The 20,291-nt window shown below is 37.7% G+C and overlaps 1 protein-coding gene across 1 annotated transcript in view; it reads left to right on the top strand.

Moving 5' to 3' along the window:
- Positions 1-3,883: 3,883 nt before the first annotated feature.
- Positions 3,884-20,291, top strand: part of MUC5AC (mucin 5AC, oligomeric mucus/gel-forming) — a 46,317-nt gene continuing 29,909 nt past the window's right edge. The window contains exons 1-9 of the mRNA XM_050974915.1: positions 3,884-4,010; positions 14,329-14,590; positions 15,586-15,700; positions 16,157-16,247; positions 16,639-16,751; positions 17,248-17,464; positions 17,806-17,931; positions 18,948-19,065; positions 19,836-19,974. Of these exons, the coding sequence (XP_050830872.1) occupies positions 3,884-4,010; positions 14,329-14,590; positions 15,586-15,700; positions 16,157-16,247; positions 16,639-16,751; positions 17,248-17,464; positions 17,806-17,931; positions 18,948-19,065; positions 19,836-19,974 (1,308 nt within the window). The remainder of the gene's footprint in view (positions 4,011-14,328; positions 14,591-15,585; positions 15,701-16,156; positions 16,248-16,638; positions 16,752-17,247; positions 17,465-17,805; positions 17,932-18,947; positions 19,066-19,835; positions 19,975-20,291) is intronic.

The following is a 20,291-nucleotide window of genomic DNA, read 5'->3' as shown; positions in this document are numbered from 1 at the left end:
TAAGATGCAGCATTACCATTGTACAGCATACTACCTATAATAATCATTCCTTCCACTTTTCCTCCTTCATCTCCCAAAATTTCCATGAGAGGGGGACAAGAAGATTCTCTGCATACCCACCACATACCCACCAGGACACAGTGATGTGGCACTTCCATTGTGAATAGTTTGATTTTTTGTAGTTACTGGAATGAAGAGAAGTAGGAAAGCAAGGGAGATCTGTCTGGAGCTGTTCCTCCAATAAGCTGTGTCACACCATTTCTTCCCTGCTTTGAGCAAGCACATGTCAAGAAGGCTGCCAACCAAAGCATTGTTTCTGACTTTCAGTGTTTCAACAAACACTGTTTTGACACTATGAAATGTGGCTTTGGGTTTTAAATACCTTGTTTTCAGGGAATGGCAAGGGCAGGAGTGATTGAACTTGTGCACAGACTGTAGGCACTTAAAATCCTCACCAGTGCCATGGCCCTGGCCTCCACCCTTTCTTAGCACTTAACGTGACATTGTTATTAAATACTGAGCTTTGTTATACACTGCCCTAGACAGTGGCTAGGCTTGTTGTGTATTTAAGATTTTAATAGGATTTGTCCTGGCTAATCTTACATGTTGTAACTGCACAGTGTAAAACTCATTGCTCTTTATACAGGGAAAGTGTCCTTACACCCATTTATTTACTTATTCATGTATAGTTCTGGCTCTCACCTGCTTTTTCAGGCATTTCTATCCTATCCCTTTGTTTACCAGTGTGGGAACCAGCACAAACCTTCATCCCTTCAATTTCTCTGATTTTTAAACTTCTAAGCTAGGACCCTAAGACATACCCATTTTTATGTAAAACCAAAAAAAAAAAAAAAAAGTAATTGGGGGGGAAAGAAACTAAACCCCAGGCCTACTTATCTCAGTTTAGAAGTTAGAACAATGAAAATTCTAAACCCAAGGAATTGTCCCCTAGCTTCTGTAAAAGTACATTGTCAAAGTGCATTGCTTATCAAGGTGGATCATCTCCCAGGACCACTGAATTTAGTGGATTGCACAACACAGAGATAATCATTACTTCATAAGAGTTGAGAGAAAAGCCTTTGCTTTGAGAACAGCATATTAAGTTTTGTGATTACCTGCAAAGGAGTCCTTCAGTAGAAAAATTTTAATTGAATGTCAAGATCTTATAGGTCAGATACACTGGAACCTCTTTTTACTACTTAAGAATCCTGGATATTATAATGTTACATGAGAGAAAATGTACAAAATTTTATTTTGAACTCTGAGTGATACTTATCAATGCAGCTTGGAACTGCTAGAAGGGAAAGTGATTTTGCATTATTGATTACAAAATTGCATGTAGTATTTCCTCAGCCACCCAACCAGTGTAAATGATTCATGTGACCCATGACAAGCTGGTTCAAACGAGGGTCTAGCTTGATGGAGCTTCAGGCCATACTGTGCACAAACCGCTCAGTACTGACTAAGTGTTCTGCAAATCATAAAAGAAAAAAATCATTTAAACCTTTCAATCTGCAGCAGTTACAGCAAAGTTGAAGTACACTACAGAGCCTGGAGAACAGGCTGAAGTGACTCTTGTATAGATCCAATGTGGCTACATGCAACCCTAACCATTCCTAACACAGTGAACGGCTTCTCTCGCTTTTTTCTCGTGCAGTCAATATCCTTTCTTGATCTGATCCACCTTCACTTGTGTGGGATAAAACTGGACTGATTTCCTGGGAACAGAAACTCCGTATGAAAATCAAGGCTGTCAAACTGATTTTAACCAAATTTTGACATAAATCTTTCAGCAAACTGACTTTGTGTTCAGCTGGGAAATGCTTCAGCTGCTGATTTATGCAGTGTAGGCTTTTCCCCCCTTGATTCTTCCCTGAGAAAAGGAAGACTGTCATTTAGCAATGTTGAGTATATAACAAGGAAAACAGCTTTTCAACAGATGCAGGCAATTCTCTGTCATCGGGAATCACTGAGCCAAGAAGGGATGTTTGCCTAAATGATTTGCCCTAAATGTGAATTGGTAAGTTACATGAAAAAAGTACAGGATAAAATATGTATGAGAGCACAGTCTGGGATATAGAGGAGTCTGATTCAACAGAAGTGATTACCTGATAGTTTTAAGTCTCTGAGTCACGAAATGTAGTGTTTGGAATACCATTGAAAAAGCATGGGACTTGCAGGTTTCCTTCCATGCAGCCCAGCTGAGTTATGCTGAACCCCTTTGAAATTCACCAGCGCAAGAGACTTGGGTTTCCTGGAGCCTTGAATTCAATCCAAAACCTGCAAGAAAAGAAAGCGCTCCCCACCTGTTTACAAGAATGATTCAGAGAGAACAAATGAGCATACAAAGGAGTTCCAAAACTGCAGGATCCACACCATAAAAGCAAACTTACTTTTCCTGTTTCTCTTCTTGTTGGACAGAAACACAAAATGGAGATGAACAGCCTTCTGGATCGTGTTTGTTTCAGAAGGCTTAAGAGCCCACTACCTGCTATGAAACAGATGTCAAACTTTAGACTGTGGAGAGTAATTTATTTGTTTATTCTTGTGAAGACAGGAAAAAAGTCTCCTCATTTCACGGCAATATTTTCTCTATCAAAAATGTTATTGCATTGATAAGGCCAATAATGGAAAACAGCCCTTTGTGTCAATATTAATCTGAGATAAATTTCAATAAGAAACCCTGCTTCACCTTCAATTTCCAAAAGAGTCAGCTTTTTACAGAAATAATTTTTGCGTCCATTTCCATGATCATATAATTAGTTCAATAATGAATAAGCTTTCTTCAAATCTCTTCAGCATCCACTGCATAGAGATTGTATATTTCTCAGTTCAGGTCTTCATTTGATGTGTTCATTACTGCCTGTTTTAATTGACCCAGTGCAGTTTTCTATCTATGGTATCCAAAATTCTTCCCAGAAACTTTAACAACAGTCCTAAATTATTAAGAGCAATATAAACAAGAGACAACTGTGCTTTATTGTGCTGTATGAAACGAATCATGGTTCTTCTACTCCACATTTGTATAAAGGCATCAGCCCATAAGCATGTCTTAGAACTAACCACACACAGAATATGACTAGAGACGTCTATCTAGCATGACTATAGACAGTCACGTCTTACTTTCCTAATCAGCAGATTACAAAATAAGTTTCAGATCTGAAATCTACATGTGATTCTCTCTGTTCAATTCATTACTAATAGTTCAGACTCTACATTAATTTCATCAGAAATATTGTTAGCACTCAAAGGAGGTGAAGAGCTAGAAGGTGTACACTCAAAATTAGACATCATCTGCAACAATTGCTACCAGCTTACAACATCAATCTCCTACTGAAAAATGACAGTGAAGCTGCTATGGATCATATTTGCTTGATGATGGCAACAGAAAAGAGCAGAATAATCTTCTTTTCATGCCTAACTCTGTAAGTCATTTCTTATTTTCGAAACATGAACACGCAACACCAGTTTTCAACCATTTGCAGCAACGGACCAAAGCAGATAAGGATTTTCATAGTTTTCAGATCAATAAAGCCGAAAACTGACTATTAAAAGGTCAACAGACAATTTATCCATTGATGTGTTGAATGTTCAATACAGTACAAGTCTAGCTGCTCAAGTTTGACAGCATTCTTGTTTTATATCGTACCTCAGCACTGCAAAATGATAAGGAGTCTGACAGCTCAGCTTAGCAAACGTTGCAAGACCAATTAGTCACCTCCATGATGCATATTTAGAGAATATATCTAAAACCCACGGCCTGTGATAACTTACAACACAGAGCCCATGAGAATTTCTCATGAGTGGTTCTCCTGTCCCTGCTCAGGCTCACCGAGGAAGGGTTACTTACGTGAGCAGGGAGTGCAGGCTATCAGGAGTGACGATGTGCCATCTCAGTGCGTGCGCGGGATTGCGCAACCCCGAGGCTCCGATTGGATCCTGCTGCTCTCCACTGGACTGTGTGCACATCGGGCACTGCTGCAGGGAGCTGAACCCGGATTCCAGGTTCAGTGAGAGCACGCTCCGAGCGCGATGGTTGCCCACAGTCCTCTCTCACTGTCTGGAGAATTTGGCCACTGCAGAGTGAAAATGGCACACAGATGTCACGGTGTTAAAATTCTCCCTTATTTTGAATAGTTTTGATGTGGCACATATTTATTTAAACTGGAATTTTCACACTTGATGATTCTTTTCTTCTAGATTCTCTGCTGGACATTTCAACATCTCAGCTGCAGAATTGTAGGACCTTCACAGTTCTATTTGAAGATGGCATACTAAACATGCAACTACCAAAATAATGTTCAGTATTTTGAATATTAATCCTAGAGGTCTTAGACCGTTTGCCCCCAAAATTACTATGCCTTATTTAGCAATGTGTAAAACAAAGATAATATATCCCTAGTACTTAAAAACATATTTCCAAAAGCAATACACTACTATTGATGAACTTCTCAGGAACTTCAGTGATGGGCACCACAGAAAAGTAACTGAGGAAATTGCTGACTGTATTCAGTGAGGATTGAATAACACAGAAAGTGTTAGGAAGACATAGGTAAAAATAATTGAACATGAAAAACATTTTCTAAGCTCTGTCTAAAAAAAGCAAGAACCCTCTATGAAACATAACATTTCACCCATGTAATTTAAAACTATTTCATGGAACCGCTCTGATGATCTCAACATCAATACCTCCTAGAGTTTTGACATTGCAAACTTAATAATACTTTATAAAGTAAGCTCTCCTTAAAATTTACTAAAATAAAAATAAAACAGTAGATAAAAAACTATGAATACAATAAACCCTCATATTAATAGCTACATAAGTGAGCATCAGGTTTGTCTCCAAAGTGATTATGATTCTTATCCCTGCTACTGCAATAAGGTCTTATAGAAATTATAGCTATCTTTCATGTTTATAAACCTTAGCCAAATTTCCAAATGAAATTAATTCTGGCAAATTCATACCTGCCTGCATTTTGTTCAACATTTTCCATTAGTTTAAGTCTTTATGCTGTACCATTATCCAAGTTTGTGAACTGCAATGCTGAATACAGAAAAGGACTTTTAAAAGTACAGAAAAGGACTTTTAAAAGTAACTTTTAAAAGTTACTTCACAATAGAGATCGAACCCACATACACAGATATCCCCATTCAATATGCTCTCCTTTCAAGAAGAATGACATAACAGAATCTTAAATTATTAATGTGAATGGCAATATTTGAACTGAAATACTAAAGAGGTCTCTGCTAACTTTTATACCACTTCTACAAATTTAGTTAATTTCTCTGAGTCTTGAATAATACTTGGACCAAAGGATTTAGTTCTTTTTCCATGTTTGTCCTTGCTTGTAAGCATTTAATTATATCCTCCATGCTTTTTTTTTGGAATAAGAATGTCTGCTACTGATTTAAGATAAGGGAATATACTCAAGGGTCTTATAATAGAACTTCTGACAAAATTTGCTAGTGGCAATAGTATATATACATATCTATCTCCACTTATAAGCAGTCTGCAGTTTATATTATTACAAACAAACAAACAAACAAACAAACAAACAAATTGTTGTTCAGCAGAATTGTGTCCACCAGAGTATATTAACGCAGATTTTTTTGAGCTTGTGCATCACCAACAGGCTCCTTTGAGAGTTTATAGGTACTCCTCAGCATAGCCCTCCATTTCACCCACTTTTTGACCAGTACCATTTATTTCTCTGAGCCTGAAAACACCAATTGCTTCTAAAGACTGATTTTTGATTTGGGTCACTAAGGTACTGCATAACAGACCCCAGCTTTCAGCTGGCTTTAAACAGTTCTGCAATGGCCCTAAGGCATTGCATAGGATTGGATAGAGCTCTGATCCCAAACACAATGCTGCAGTGGCAGTGCCTCAGAGAAAAGCAAATTCTCTTAGGTACAACTCCATACTGATCCAGTGACATTACTTCCTATTATGAATTTACCTTGGCGGCGGCTAGCAGAGGGATCTCTGCAACATGCACCACTGCACAATGTAAACATGCCCTCCAGTATGTGTGTGTACATCCATTTTTTAGTCTATAATACCACTTGCAAATATTGGCGTGCACAGTTGTGGTGTCTGTGTTTACAAACTGTAAAGAGGCTTAAGTGTTTATCCCCTTTATACACAGAAATATCCCGGACGTGTTCAGACAACATGGAAACCCTACTCTGGCCCCCATCTTCGTACCTCTCATGGTACAGGGTGCACACTGTTTTTACTTTACTGACTCTGTACAGGATCTTTACTAGCTTTCTATAGGGGAATGTCTTAATGCAGCACTCTAAGTTGTTCTCTGATGGATTTGCTTCCCAGAGGATAATGGTTAAATAATTAGAGAGAATATACTCAGTGTCTTTTCCTTCCTAATCATATCAGTATATACCAGCCTCTTATGTTGCAGCAGTCAGACTCCAGTGCCTGATTTAAAATGTTATGCTTTGCTTGGGTTCTTCTAAATGACACTTCAAACTTTGAAATGAACAGATCAGTAACAGATTTTAATCAAGTTACATATGACTTGTTTTGAAGTAAAACATAAAAATTGCAATGGAGGTTAGAGCATTATGTATTGCTCCTCTACAATGCCCACACTAAAAGACAGCAGGAGAACCACTCATGTTAATGAAATGGCTTAAAATCTCAGTTATAACATGATTTTATTTTCAATGAGTTTAATTGAAATGAGTTTTATCTAAGCATTTGGAAGTAAAGGAATGGATCAATGGCTCTGTGTTGGACTAGAAAAGACCATAAAAGGAGTTGTATCCCTGTTTTAGTCTTTAACTACAGCTTTACTTTAGATAGACTATATTGTGTCATATTATGAAATACTTACTGCAGCTTATTGAAATGCAGTTCATTTTCACTCAAGTAAGAGAACACCTCTAATGTTAATGAACAACTTTTAAACTGAAGTTGATCAGTTACCTCACTTTTCCATAGAAGCTTTAAGATAAAAATAATGCATTTGAATTGCACAGATCAAAATTCAGGGACAATGGGAATGGTACTTCAGCTGAATTCCATGCCAAGTGTCCCAGCATCACTCTGGAGCTTAAACATGGCTTCAGAAGTGACCAAATGACCAGCCAGCGAAAAGTCAAGCAGGCAGTGCCTTGTTAACTTGCATTTCAGCCCTCAGACCGAGGAAGTGCTGTATTTCCTGTCAATTACACGTTTTCCTCCTTCCCTTGAAATGAACACTCCCTACTCCAGTACGGCACCAGGTGGACTAGACAACGTTTTGCACGTCCCTATGAGTTCATCATTCTGTCTTTTTTTAACTATAAATGGAGACACTGATTTCAGTCATTTTTGTGCTATCACATTTTATTTGCATTCAACAGTGGGTATCTATGAGGATAAGATATGATGGTCTCATTTTATTTTATGAAGAAGGAGATTCAGAAATCATGAGTAAGATGTGTAAATAACATCACTGCCATGTAGCATTTGATCATGGAGGGTTAAAAAGAATAGATCTGAAAATGCTAACAACTCTTTTACTGAAATATTTCACTTAATTTAGTATTGCAGATGCAGAGAGTAGTAATATGATTCTATGAAAAAGGAAGAGAAACTATAGAAAGAAATTTCAGGGTTTTCAGATCAAATGCAATGGCAAAATCTCCTATCTTTTCTGTTAAAAAAAATAAAAGTAGGTACATCAATAAATTCAATAAATTCTTCTAACATATTAATATTTCCATTTATGCAGTCAATCATATGGATTTGATCAAAAGGAGGTACAAAAATCAGACATGTTACTCCCATGCTATTTAAAATATACTCTCTCATATCACCTGTGTATGTCTATTAAATGAACGAAGGTGAAAAACAATTTGAAGAGGAATTATTTCTTTGAATAATTAATAATGCTACTGAATCAAATGATCATAAATATTTGAGATTATTTTTTTTCAAGTCTCATACATTTTAATACATTTTATAACAATTTCTGAGAAGAAATAGCACCAGATAAGAAATTAATTATGGCAAGAGTCGTATGTCATAGTCAATGAATTAACCACCTAGTAGTGTCAGGAGGGTTGATTCATTACCTACATGAGATTTGAAAATTTCAGTCAAAAATACAGATATAGGGAATTACTTCTGATGGTGCCTTTAAGCTCAATAAAGGGGTTAAACTGAACTGTAAACCAGTTTCAGCCTAATTATGATGACCAGACTGGGATGTCTTAGAGATCACAGTGCTTCCCTGAACATGCAGGAAATGTATATGAAACCACAGCATAGCAACTGTTGATATGAGTTGATTTTCAGTTGTAAGTAATACAATGATTCATAAAGTATATACTTCTTCTCACTAACATAATCTCTTAATAAGCTTATGTGTGTTACCCTCATGAGTTTACTGTACTATTTTATCATTACTTTAATTACATACCATTTCAATCCATTACAGTTTAAAATTTTTTCTAGACCTTCATCCCGGAACTTTGATAATAACCATTGGAGACAATGATACTTCCTTAAATTTTCACTGCATGTATTTCTGGATGTACAAATATCTTGTAGGCATCTTCTTTTCCTTTTTAAATAATGCTAAGTAAATTCTACAGACTTACACATCAACGAAGTTGCCAAAGATATAACTCATGACTGAAACTGAACGATCCTTTTTCTCAAAACTTCCAATTCAATTTTGTTATGTCACCTTTATTTAAATAGTTGTACTCTTAAAATGTTCAGGACAACCAGCATATTTCTTGCTTTTGTTTGCTGCTTAGGTAAAAGTTGTGCCTTTCATTTCCTTCTTAGTGTTGAAGTTACTTTTTCAAATCTAACTGAGAGTAGATTTTTATTGGACATTAGGAAGAAATTCCTTTCTGTGAGGTGAGTGAGATGCTGGAACAGGTTGCCCAGAGAATTTGTGGATGCTCCATTCCCTGAAAATGTCCAAGACCAGGTTTGATGGGGTTCTGAGCAAGCTGGTCTAGAGGAAGGTGTCTCTGTCCATGGCAGGGGGTTGGAATGGGATGATCTTGAAGGTCCCTTCCAACACAAACCATTCTATGATTCTATGATTCCATCATAATTTTTCATAAAACATAATAGAAAATCATATTTGAGAGAATTCCAAGTGGACATTTAGTCTAATCCCTTGCCCCAGAGCACTATCAACAGCACTTAGACCATTCTCATGTAGGTGTTTTACTAACCTAGTGATGGAAATTGGACAGTATTCCTAGGCAACCTCAATGAGTATTTCACTACCTTATCAATGCACCTCTAACATTCCTCCATGATAGCTAAACTTCATTCCATTTTGAACATTGCTATGACTCCAAAGAATATGGACACTATACAAGTACCTTCCTCCTTGCAGGAACTGTTTGAATTTTGTGGGATTATGGGATCTGCTCTCTCAGTGAAAGACTGTTTCTCTATACCCCAGGGTAAAACACTATAAAAGGTTAATTTCCCAAAGTGCTATAGCTGGAAATAACTATTTTAACATACTCAAAAAGCATTCTTCACTCCCTCATTGGTCCTAAAATAAGGAATATTCCAGGAATATTTCTTGCATATCTGTCCTTTAATATCTCTAGGGCTAGAAATCACATAGATTTTTTTAAAATCATAGGTAGAATCCAACTAATTTTTAATGGTGAAAACACGTTAGAAGGAAAATAGCTGAAATAACCCTAAAATTGCCCATATGAGAAGTGGAGACCCTTAAGATTACTGACTTGCTACCACAGAAGGATTTTCATTGTGTACACCTGTGGTGTGCTTAGCCAGTGGATAACTGCTGACCTTAAATAGCATTTGATTTCTTCATTTTCACAAGCAAAGTAGCTACATAGGCAGGTGTAAACTCACTTAGAAAAATTTGTATCAGGTGGAACTGTTTTGGAGGTTTTTTTTTTTTTTTTTGAGAGCTAATTATCATCACTTTCCCTAAGGGGAAAAAAAAAAAAAAAAAAAAAAAAAAGAAAACCCAGTAAAAGAAGCAATTCACTCAAACTTCCTGCTCAAAAGTCTCTTAAATTGTCTTTATCCCACAAGAAACAAAAGCTTGGGAAGACTAAGCCTAAGCAAAAATTCTTCTTGCTCACTTCATGACATTTTATCAAAAATGTGGACAGAAGACTCCTCCTAGAGTGTAAATAGCTGAGGGAAATTCAGAGCATCCTCTATTTACCTCTGCACCTGCAAAAGAAAACGAAAATGTCTGAAGCCCCACCTATTAGAACCTTGTGAAACAATCTGGGAACTGAGCCAAATTCTGCTCTCTCCCTATATAAGAGTTGGGAACAGACAGGTGCTCCCTCAGAGGCAGGCTGTTCCGTAGCTTTTACCGCCCCTCCAGAAGATGGGTAAAGGTGGTGGGGCACGAATACCTCTATGGATATCAATACTAGCCCTGGTCTTCATACAGATCAAAGGTAGGAAGATTCACTTGCTTGGCATTTTTACTGTTTTAAAGAATTTATAACTTGCTTTGGAGTTTGAAGCTTTTTTTTTTTTTTTTTTCTTGGCTTTGTGAAGTTAATGAACTTGTTACCTTCATGCAAGATTTTATTTTCTGCTTAAAATATTTTCTTTCCTAAGAGGAGAAAATTGACTCTTTTCAGACTGTCATCCTGTTTTTCTCCAGTTGAAATCTGGAACAGCTCCACTGCATTGAGTGGAACTTTCTCTGAATTTACATGCCTACAAAAATGCCTCAAGATTTGCATTTAGCTTTTATTATCCACTTTAAGGTGGTATAGCATTTCTAAATGTACAAACCAAAAGGTGCAAAGGTACCTCTAGAAAGGAACAAATCAGCAGAGGATTATGTCTGCATGAATTATTAAATACTCTGTTTATCAGGTGATGACAGAATATTGAAGGGAGGATTTTGCTTGAAAATCATCAGGCGAAGGTTTTAAAAGTTAATTTACTCTTGCTTATAAAAGCTTAGCACACAAAGTTGGTTTGCAATGGGCTGAAAACAAATGGAACTGCTATAAATATTCTGAGGGCACTTAATAGTCACAGATGGATGGAAACCCCTTTAATTATTATTTTTTTCTTTTTTTCACCTGATAGTTTCCCTTTAAGTTTAAGGTAACAACAATGTTAATTTTAAATGCATTTTGATCTCTCGTGCAGATCCTATAGTATGATTTCATATTTTTCCTGCTCCTAGGTAGTTCCACAGTAACTTATGTTAAGAAGTGGTAGTGTCAAAGGATAGCCTGTGACAGGAGTGGCTGTAGCATTAGCAAAACATGCAATGGCAGTAGGGATCTGCAGTGCATGTGGCATGAGACAGGGCAGAGCCACACAGTATGCAGAGAGAGAAGCAGAAAACTCTGAGGCTGGGCACTGAAGGAGTCCTGAAACACTGAATGGTTCCTACCTTAAAAAGGGGCACATGTCCTCTCACCCCAGCTCTTTCCCCAGGAGGGGACTTGCAGAGCTCCCCACAGCTCTACTTTCACCCTTAGCCCCTCTAGTGTTCCTATCCACAGACTGTCCTTGTGAGGTGCAGCAGGGGGTGAACCTCCCCTTGCACTTTTCTCTGGCTAGAACAGTCTTCACCTCAACCTGCCCTCTGAACTCTCACTAGACAGTGCATTGAAAGCCCCTCTGGATAATGCGTGTGTTCTGATTCTGATGCTGCAGTGGAATGGAATGAAAAATGATTTCTTTGCTTTGGGGCAAAATCAACAGGCACAAAAGTATCTACTGGAAAGACCTATTTCCTTCTGTGTGGCGTGGCTTTTGCATTTATTTTCCTTCTGTGCCTTATTACAAAGAATGCTTTGAAACTAGGAAATATAGAGTAACTTTGGCTTTGACAAAGATCAGTCCTCTAACCCTAAAGTGAGTCCTTCCTGTACAAAAGGGACTTATTTGAAAGCCATCTAGCTAGAAAAAAAAAGGTTTTATTAATGCTTAAACCCAGAGTGATCATAAAACCTAAGAAATTTAGGTCCTTTGTCTGAAAAGCTTCTAAGGGAATCCAGGGGTATACTGTGACAGAATAAGGACCTGCTCAAATCACCACAGGCATATTTTTGATGGCTTCCCTGCAGTATTTTATTACTCAAAAAGTTAAAAGGAAAAGGCTGAAGGAGTGGTGTTTGGCCATCATTGCATGTAGCATGGGTCCAGATGCATTTCTGGAGTCTTGCACATAAACATATCTTTGATTTTTGATATAATGAGTGCTGCATGTTTAAGCAGATAAAATTGAGACATTATGAGGGGATTCATGAAAATTAGACATTCACATTTCCTTTACTACTCTTCTTGATGCAGTTCAAGCCCAGGGTGGTGAACAACCAACAAACTCAGAGTATGTTTCTCCATCTCTCCTGCAGCGACAAAAATGTAGGTATTTTTATGCTGATCTCTTAAGGTTTGGTTCCAAATAAAGGTGATCAATAGTAAGATTACTAGAATATTTTGATTCCTAGCTACTCCCATACCACACAATAAAAGAGAAAGCCCTCTGTACAATATACCCAGTTCTCAGACAATCTCTGGCTGCTCTAAGCTTGGGAATTTCCTCTGAGCTGTGGCCCAGTGGATCTGCTCTACTGATACGATACAGTTATCTAATCTTTGACTTCACGAAAGGTACATAACTTATATCTTAAAGTGTATTTTCAGAAGAGGTGTGTGTTTACATACATATCATGAAGGTACTTGATATAGGTTATAAAAGGCACATTTTTTTACAATGTGTCAAGATGACTGCATCACTCACAAGAGAATAAGAAAGCTGTAACTACCTTAAACATTAGAATAATTAAGTACTACAGGATCATGCATGACACGTAACTGGACAGTGCAAAATAAGGGTGGAAGGATCCAAAGCTGACTGGTGTATTAGTGATGACAGATTGAAATAATTGATCATTAAGTCTGCCCTGCAAAATGTGTGCCACAGGTTATTTAAAAATAACTGTTGTAATCAGTATTACAATACAGCACTCTGCAGATCATGTGGCAGCTTTTGAGTTCAGAGTATCAGGGCCAGCACCAGATGGGAGTCTTGAACAAATGGTGGAAGAAAGTACTACAGTCTGTGCAACTTAACTGTTAGTGAAATTTATAGGAAGACAGAACACAAAGCATTGTGTAAAAACCAACAATAATACCTTGTGGAAACTTTCCACTAGAGTGTAACTAGTAGTAAGAAATATTATTCACTAAAATAAAGAAATATTATTCACCAAAAAGACTAGGCAATCTCTACCCATATTCTAGGACTTCAGAAAAGATTAAACCTGGCCATTTTTTTCTCCTTTCTATTTTCTACCAGCTCTCAAATCCCAAGGAGTGACAATCATTCCACCCTTTCCAAACTCACTGAACGTAAAGGGTAAGTTAAGCAAATGTCATGACTCAGATATTTGTCCCCTTGGTAATGACAAAGAGCATGAAGTAACTGAAAAAAAAATCAATAAATTGTGTGAGAACATTTAGCATCATAAACCAAATAATTAACAGATAATTAGATAATTAATCAGGTAACCCAGATAATCTAAACGTGAATCCAGTACTTTTGACTCATTGTTCAATGATGCCACTGTAAGAAAAAAATTTAATATATATTTAAAGCATGCATGCATATTTTTTTCCCTGGTATTACATATATTTCCAGTAAAGAGAGGAAAATACTAGTGTGCTGAAAACTATTGAGACACCTTATCCAGGGAATAGGGTACAATTCAAGCAGGCTGAGTGTGAATGTGGAAAGGGGTTGGGAAGATAATCAGGGATTTTGGAGAGTATGCTTGCAAGGAAAGGAAGACTGAAAAGAAAGAAGAGCTTTCTATAATGGGCTGGGGGAGGAGTAGGGAGGTGGAACCCCTTCAAGGTGAAGTGTAATTTTGGCACAAGAACAACCAGGCATACATGGGACAGGAATATGTTTTGGAAGCCATTTGGAAGTTGTGGGTATGAGTGGCCTTCTCAAGCAGGAGTATCAGCTAGTTTTAAGCTAGCTTTAAAATGGTTTTATGGAGAAACTTTAGGATTCCATACCTTTAGGAAAGGATATATGGGATAGGGCAGTCATCAGAACTAGAGCACTGGATCTAGTGACCCCAAAGGTCTCTTTTGATCCTAGGCCATATATCCCTATGCAAAACTGATATAAGCACAAAAAGCAACTGAAATAAATTAATAATGACAAACAAATAGCTTGAAAAAACAGAAAAAAGAAGATGAGCTTTTTGGAAAGAGGCTGGTGAAAGAAGCAGGAGGGATAAAACATCTACAGGAAGGGTATTACAAAAAACTACAGAAAATTCTTATTGCTTATTTTGAATCCACAGCTGGCAACCCCTATCACAATGGCCGTGTTTGCAGCACATGGGGTAACTTCCACTTCAAGACCTTTGATGGGGACATCTTTTACTTCCCTGGGGTCTGCAATTACATCTTTGCATCCAACTGCAAGTCTTCCTATGAGGACTTCAACATCCAGATTAGGCGTGCAATGGTGGAAAATGCCACTGTGATCACTCATGTCATCATGAAGCTGGAAGGAGTAGTGATCGAACTGACGCCCAGCTCTGTCCTGCTCGACAACCAACTGTATGTTCCTACCTTGTTCCCATGGGCTCTCTGAGCAAGTATCCCTTTCCCTCATCTCATCATTGCTCCCAAGCAGTGGGAGGGCAAAGGTCCTTCATGAAGTAGTAAAAAAAACAAAGGAGGGCTTGACAGCAAGCTAAGTGTCACTTGTGCAGATTATCCCCCTGGCTGTTTTGTTCAGATGAGCTGTAGCCAATATGCTGTCCCACTGCTACAATGGTGTATGTATGTATGTATGCAATTAAGTTTATAAGCTGCATTCTTTACACCCTTGGAGTTAGTAGTTTCCATTAATTTTACCACAGCAGAATCCCTGCAAGGAATTTTTGACAGCTTTTGTCCCTGCACTGAACAGTGTGCAGTAAAGCAATGGCTGCTCTTCAGCTTGTACCTGAATTAATTTAAAATTATCTGTTCTGCAAACTTGCTGTCTATGTAGCAGTTATAGCACTGACTTAGGCATTGGTGTGAAACCTCCCCAAAAGGCCAGGTAAATATTTGGGCAGCTATCCCACAGTGAGTTGTCTGTTATGGCAGCTATGTACAGTGAGCTAGTCTAAAGGTTATCTGGGGTACAGCTTCCTGAATGGCACTCATGTCACTGAAAGCCTGGAGTCTACCCCTTTATTAGTAAATGCTTCAAGGAGTAAATAGCAACATCCTGAAGCACACTGCCTGCAAAACAGAGCCTCCCAGCACTTGGTTGAAAAATGCAACCACAGACATATGCTAATATTTTACCCAGCAAAACACCCTGAATGGAGAAAGCCAAAAGGAGCACCAGGAAAAGCAAGGCTGATCCATTTGCACAATGAGAAGCAATTGCATAGAAATGGACAAAATATTAAAAACCTGTGTTGCCTGTAGTAGTTATTGCTCTAATTTCTTCACAGATACATGTTGAAAATTCTCAGAGAATGAGAAAGGATATCATTGTGGACATTCAATGGATATTTTGTCCCTACCACTTCTGACTTATGATGATCTTTCCCCAGGATCCAGATGCCCTACAGCCATATGGGAGTCTTTATAGAGAGAAGTAACAACTATTTGAAAATTTCTGCCAAGTTGGGACTGACCTTCCTTTGGAATGGACAAGATGCCCTCCTGGTAAGAAAACATCTAAAACACAGCAGAAAGTCTGTGTTTTGAAAATAGTCTGCTTACACCTTTGCAGTATTACAGACAGGCAGGCATTAGTTTTGGATTTGAGTCCATTTTTAGTGTATTGTTCTGTCTTCCAGTCTTCTCTCAATTTCCCATTTTTTCCCCACCAAGCTCAGCTCAGAATCAATAGATGCCAAATTATAATGTTCCTACCTCACCATGAAGTGTTCCTGAGATTCCAGACCTGGCAAAGTTGATGTTCACAGCCCAGGGCTAGGATAAGAGTGAGCTTTTCTTGGTCATCACCGACCATTCCAATGGTCAGTGTTATCACACAGCACGGTCTGCACAACAAACATACCTTGAATTTTGAGTACACGAGCAGTACTGGTATAAGCTGTGCTCCTAACCATCAAGACTGCCATTTCTATAAACTTCCTTCCTCCTTTTTTTTTTCAGGTGGAACTAGATAAGAAATATGCCAATCAAACTTGTGGACTTTGTGGGGACTTCAATGGAATTCCAGTCAGCAATGAATTTATTTCAGGGAGTAAGTAATAAAAAGCATTAAGTACTGGCGCTTTATTTTTTCTTCTTAAAATATACTTTATTAAAGGTTGTGGGTTGTACTAACTGAAAAACTGGCGATATTTCTTCATGTATTCCTGTGATGTCAGTTGTGCAAAGTCAGGACTTTGAGATGTAATTAGACTGCTTCCATCACTCTTAGATATTTTAAGACCTGCCACATAAAAATTTCTACTTGTTTTCAATAGTTAGGATCCAGTTTTTTATATACACTGTTCATATTTCCTCCTTCATATTATAGTGATATTATTTGGTAATAACTGTTCATGTCATAGCAGATAGTGTCACAAAAGAAAATAACTCCATGCAAAATTTGGTAAGCATTATTCTAATATTTGAACTGTTTTTTACAGAGACAAAACTTACCCCCATACAGTTTGGTAATAGGCAGAAGATAGATGGACCCACAGAGCAGTGTGATGATCCTATTCCTCCCACTTCTCTGATGAACTGCTCAAGAGAATTTGTAAGAACCTCTCTCTCAAAATTTGTTTTTTCACTATGAATATGTTCTCTGTCTTTGGAAAAAACTTTTTAGAAGGGGAAAAAATAGAGCATGAATGTGACTCAGCTGTAGGTCTTAAATGAAAAATATTTTTAATTTCATGTTGTATTCTTTGCTGAGGTGAATGCCAAAAATTTGCATTCCCCTTCTACGAGAAGACTGCATGTTTTCCTGAAAGAGAAAATTACTGAGGGTGCCTTAATATAAAGAAATTATATAATGCTTGGGAAGTGACCTGAGGTGAGAGTAACTAATGATATGGAAGCTACTACTAGAGTTATTTAAAGGAGTTCCGTGTGATTTTGCCCTATTGTTACATTTTTCCTTAAATATCAGCTTATGGATACTGTTGAAGGGTTTCTGGACCAGATCAATCTTTGATTTGTTCTGCTCCATGCCTTAAATAATTTTCATATGTTCTTAACACTTTGTTTACCTTCTGTGTTTTCCTTCCTAGGCCTCTATCTGTGAGACAGTATTAACCAGCAAAGCATTTGCAAGTTGTAACATGCTTGTGAATGTCCAGGACTACATCGAAACTTGCATACAAGACCTGTGCCACTGTGACAGCTCTATGGCTGACTTCTGCATGTGCAACACCTTTGCTGAGTACTCCCGGCAGTGTGCTCACGCAGGTGGACAGCCCCAGAACTGGAGAACCTCAGACCTGTGCCGTGAGTATCTCGGGAAGGGACCTCCACCTCTGCTTACACGTTTAGCAAACTTCACACAAGAGAGGTTTTTCCTGAAAAAGACAGTACTTTAAAAGTGCACACAATTATAATGAAATCAGTTTTTACCTGGTCATACGCAAGACTTTGGGAATATGGAAGTTTAGGGGATTTTGCCTGGGGGGGGTTTCAATATGAATCAGAAAATCTAAAATGTTTCAGCCTCTGCTTGGATCAAGATACCCTCTCATGGCTTGGCACAAAACAACCTAAATTGCAAAAAAAATTGTTTTCTCCAGGTTTTAAATGAAAAGTCAGCTTTATAATGCTCTTTTTACTCTTAGCCAAATCATGTCCATTCAACATGCAGTACCATGAGTGTGGCTCTCCCTGCTCCGACACATGCAGCAACCCGGAACGATCTGCACTTTGTGAGGATCACTGTACAGATGGCTGTGTCTGTCCTCCAGGCAAGCTCATTTCCTGTCCTTTTCTCACACCAACCCCTCTAGAATACTCACCTGTACACATTTAATAACTTTCTTACTCTAGATCATTCCCATCACATCATCAGCATTATTATTATGGAAGTTAGAGCTACATTTCTCCCCTGGATGCATTACTTCTATTCAAATTACTAGATATGGCCTTTTAAACTACAAATGTGTTATATATATATATATATATTTAATGTATATATATATATAAAATTACTGAACTGAGAATAAGATTATTTGCTCCTAACAACAGCAGTCTTCTATTCTCAGCATTCAAACTCAGTTCACAGAAAGTATAAAATGTTTAAGCAGATTTTGCATGTAATCATAACTCTTGCTGTTAGCAAAGCTGCATCTGGTTGCACAAATGACCAAGTCCTTCTTGTCAAGTGTTATGTGTCTAAACAACAAGGAGCTGACAAAGCACTAGGCAGTGTGTTAGATCTGGTGCTTCAGAGAATTACACAGAAGAACTACATATCAGAACAAGATAGATGTGTTCTTTGTGCATGCTTCTGGGTCTAAGTTTTTGTTGCTGTTGTGACTGTATATCACAGGAGCTTCGCCCTTTGTAGCTGTTCTGCCCATCCCCATGATGTCTCACAGAATTCACTATCACTTGTGTCTATAGTAGCATTGACTTGTCTAAGGCAATCCTCTGTCTCTGGGCATAGAAATATTTACTGTACAGATATGTCCCTGGGCAGTCTTACAAATGGCTCATCTATTCCAGCTCATTACCTAATAGTTTTAATCCTAATTCCAGTCTAATGAAATCCATAACTGAAAGGATTTTCCTAGAGGTCCCTTTTAATCATGCTAAGATTTCTAGATAGACTTCAATGGAATATAGCCCTTCAATCTCTACATAGCCTGCATCCTATTATTTTAAAGTACAGCAGAAATGGGATGTAGTCTCAGGCATCTGCTAGATGTGTTCAAAGGTTCTTCAGTGCACAGGATAAATAACAGACCCTTTCTTTTCCTAGGAATGGTATTTGATGATGTTAATGGTGCCGGCTGCATTCCCCGCAGAGAATGCCACTGTACCTATGAAGGGGAAACTTATGCTCCTGGTGCCTCCTTCTCATCTAAATGCAGATCATGGTAATATTTTCTCACTTTTTGTTTTTAGGTTTTTTTTTTTTGGTTTTGGGTTGGGGATTTTTTGTGCATGAGCTAAATATTTACTGATTTCCCCTTAAAAAACAAATGAGCAACTACTTACAAATTGAAGTTCCATAATTACACTGCTTTAGAGGTTGCTTTCATGTCTGTTTTCCCTTCACACTTGGAACAAAAATTTGAGTTTCTGAACAGGTGCTTCAATTTCAAGAAATACCAGTGAAGGAAGATAATCAAAGTCAAATACCAGAGGTGTTTAAAAATTAGTGTTATACCTTTGCAGCACCCCAGTGTAATGCTAAGGTGCTCATATAAGTATTATGGAGATCATGACATTTGAGGGCATGTTACATTTAGTGTGGGAGATCACATTTGAGGGGCATAGTTGACAAATATGTATTTTTAATTATCCCTATAATTACTGAAGTATTACTGCATAAGTGTATGCAACTGTACCTACCTATTTATTTATTTTCCAAGAAATACCTAAATTATTTGACATGGATTACAAGTTCACCAGGACTGAATTCTGTCCAAAGATTGGAAATGAACAACAATATATATAGAAAATTATCATGTTACTATAAATGTGTCTGCCCCATATTTGTCTGAGATTTCTAAGCAATACTGCTTTCTTTGGCAGTGTGATCAGTGTTTCAAGAGGAAAATTAGGGCACCATCTGCCCTTACTACCTTTTTATTCTGTTTCCACTTGCATTACCCAATGTTACTGAATGCCTTCTTCATTTCAGTACCTGTGTTGGAGGTGAATGGTCCTGTGTCACTCAGTCATGCTCTGGGACTTGCAGTATTGGAGGAGGTTCCCACATTTCAACATTTGATGAGAAATACTATTCCTTCTTTGGAGACTGTAGTTATGTCCTAGCCAAGGTAAAAATGAGTCACAATCCTTGCTAACGAAAAAAGTTTTTACTATATATCATGTTTTTTGATGAAAACTTCTGGCAATCACATCAGTTTTCTGAGTCATTGAAGGTTAACATGGCCATAGGGTTAAGACCCCTAAATGGATTACAGGGACTTTTCTGTTAGGGTTATGCTAAATAATATTGTAGTATTTTTGTGTTCTTTGATAATTTTTAAGGATTTTTCACTGAGTTTTATTTCATAACCCTAGGTGTATTCATTGTTTATTTTTACTGAATGATTAAGGTTAACTATTTTCATAAGGACTTCATATTAAATAA

Source organism: Serinus canaria, chromosome 5, assembly GCF_022539315.1.
Source record: "Serinus canaria isolate serCan28SL12 chromosome 5, serCan2020, whole genome shotgun sequence".
Taxonomy (NCBI): domain Eukaryota; kingdom Metazoa; phylum Chordata; class Aves; order Passeriformes; family Fringillidae; genus Serinus; species Serinus canaria.
This window is presented reverse-complemented; position numbering and strand designations above follow the sequence as displayed.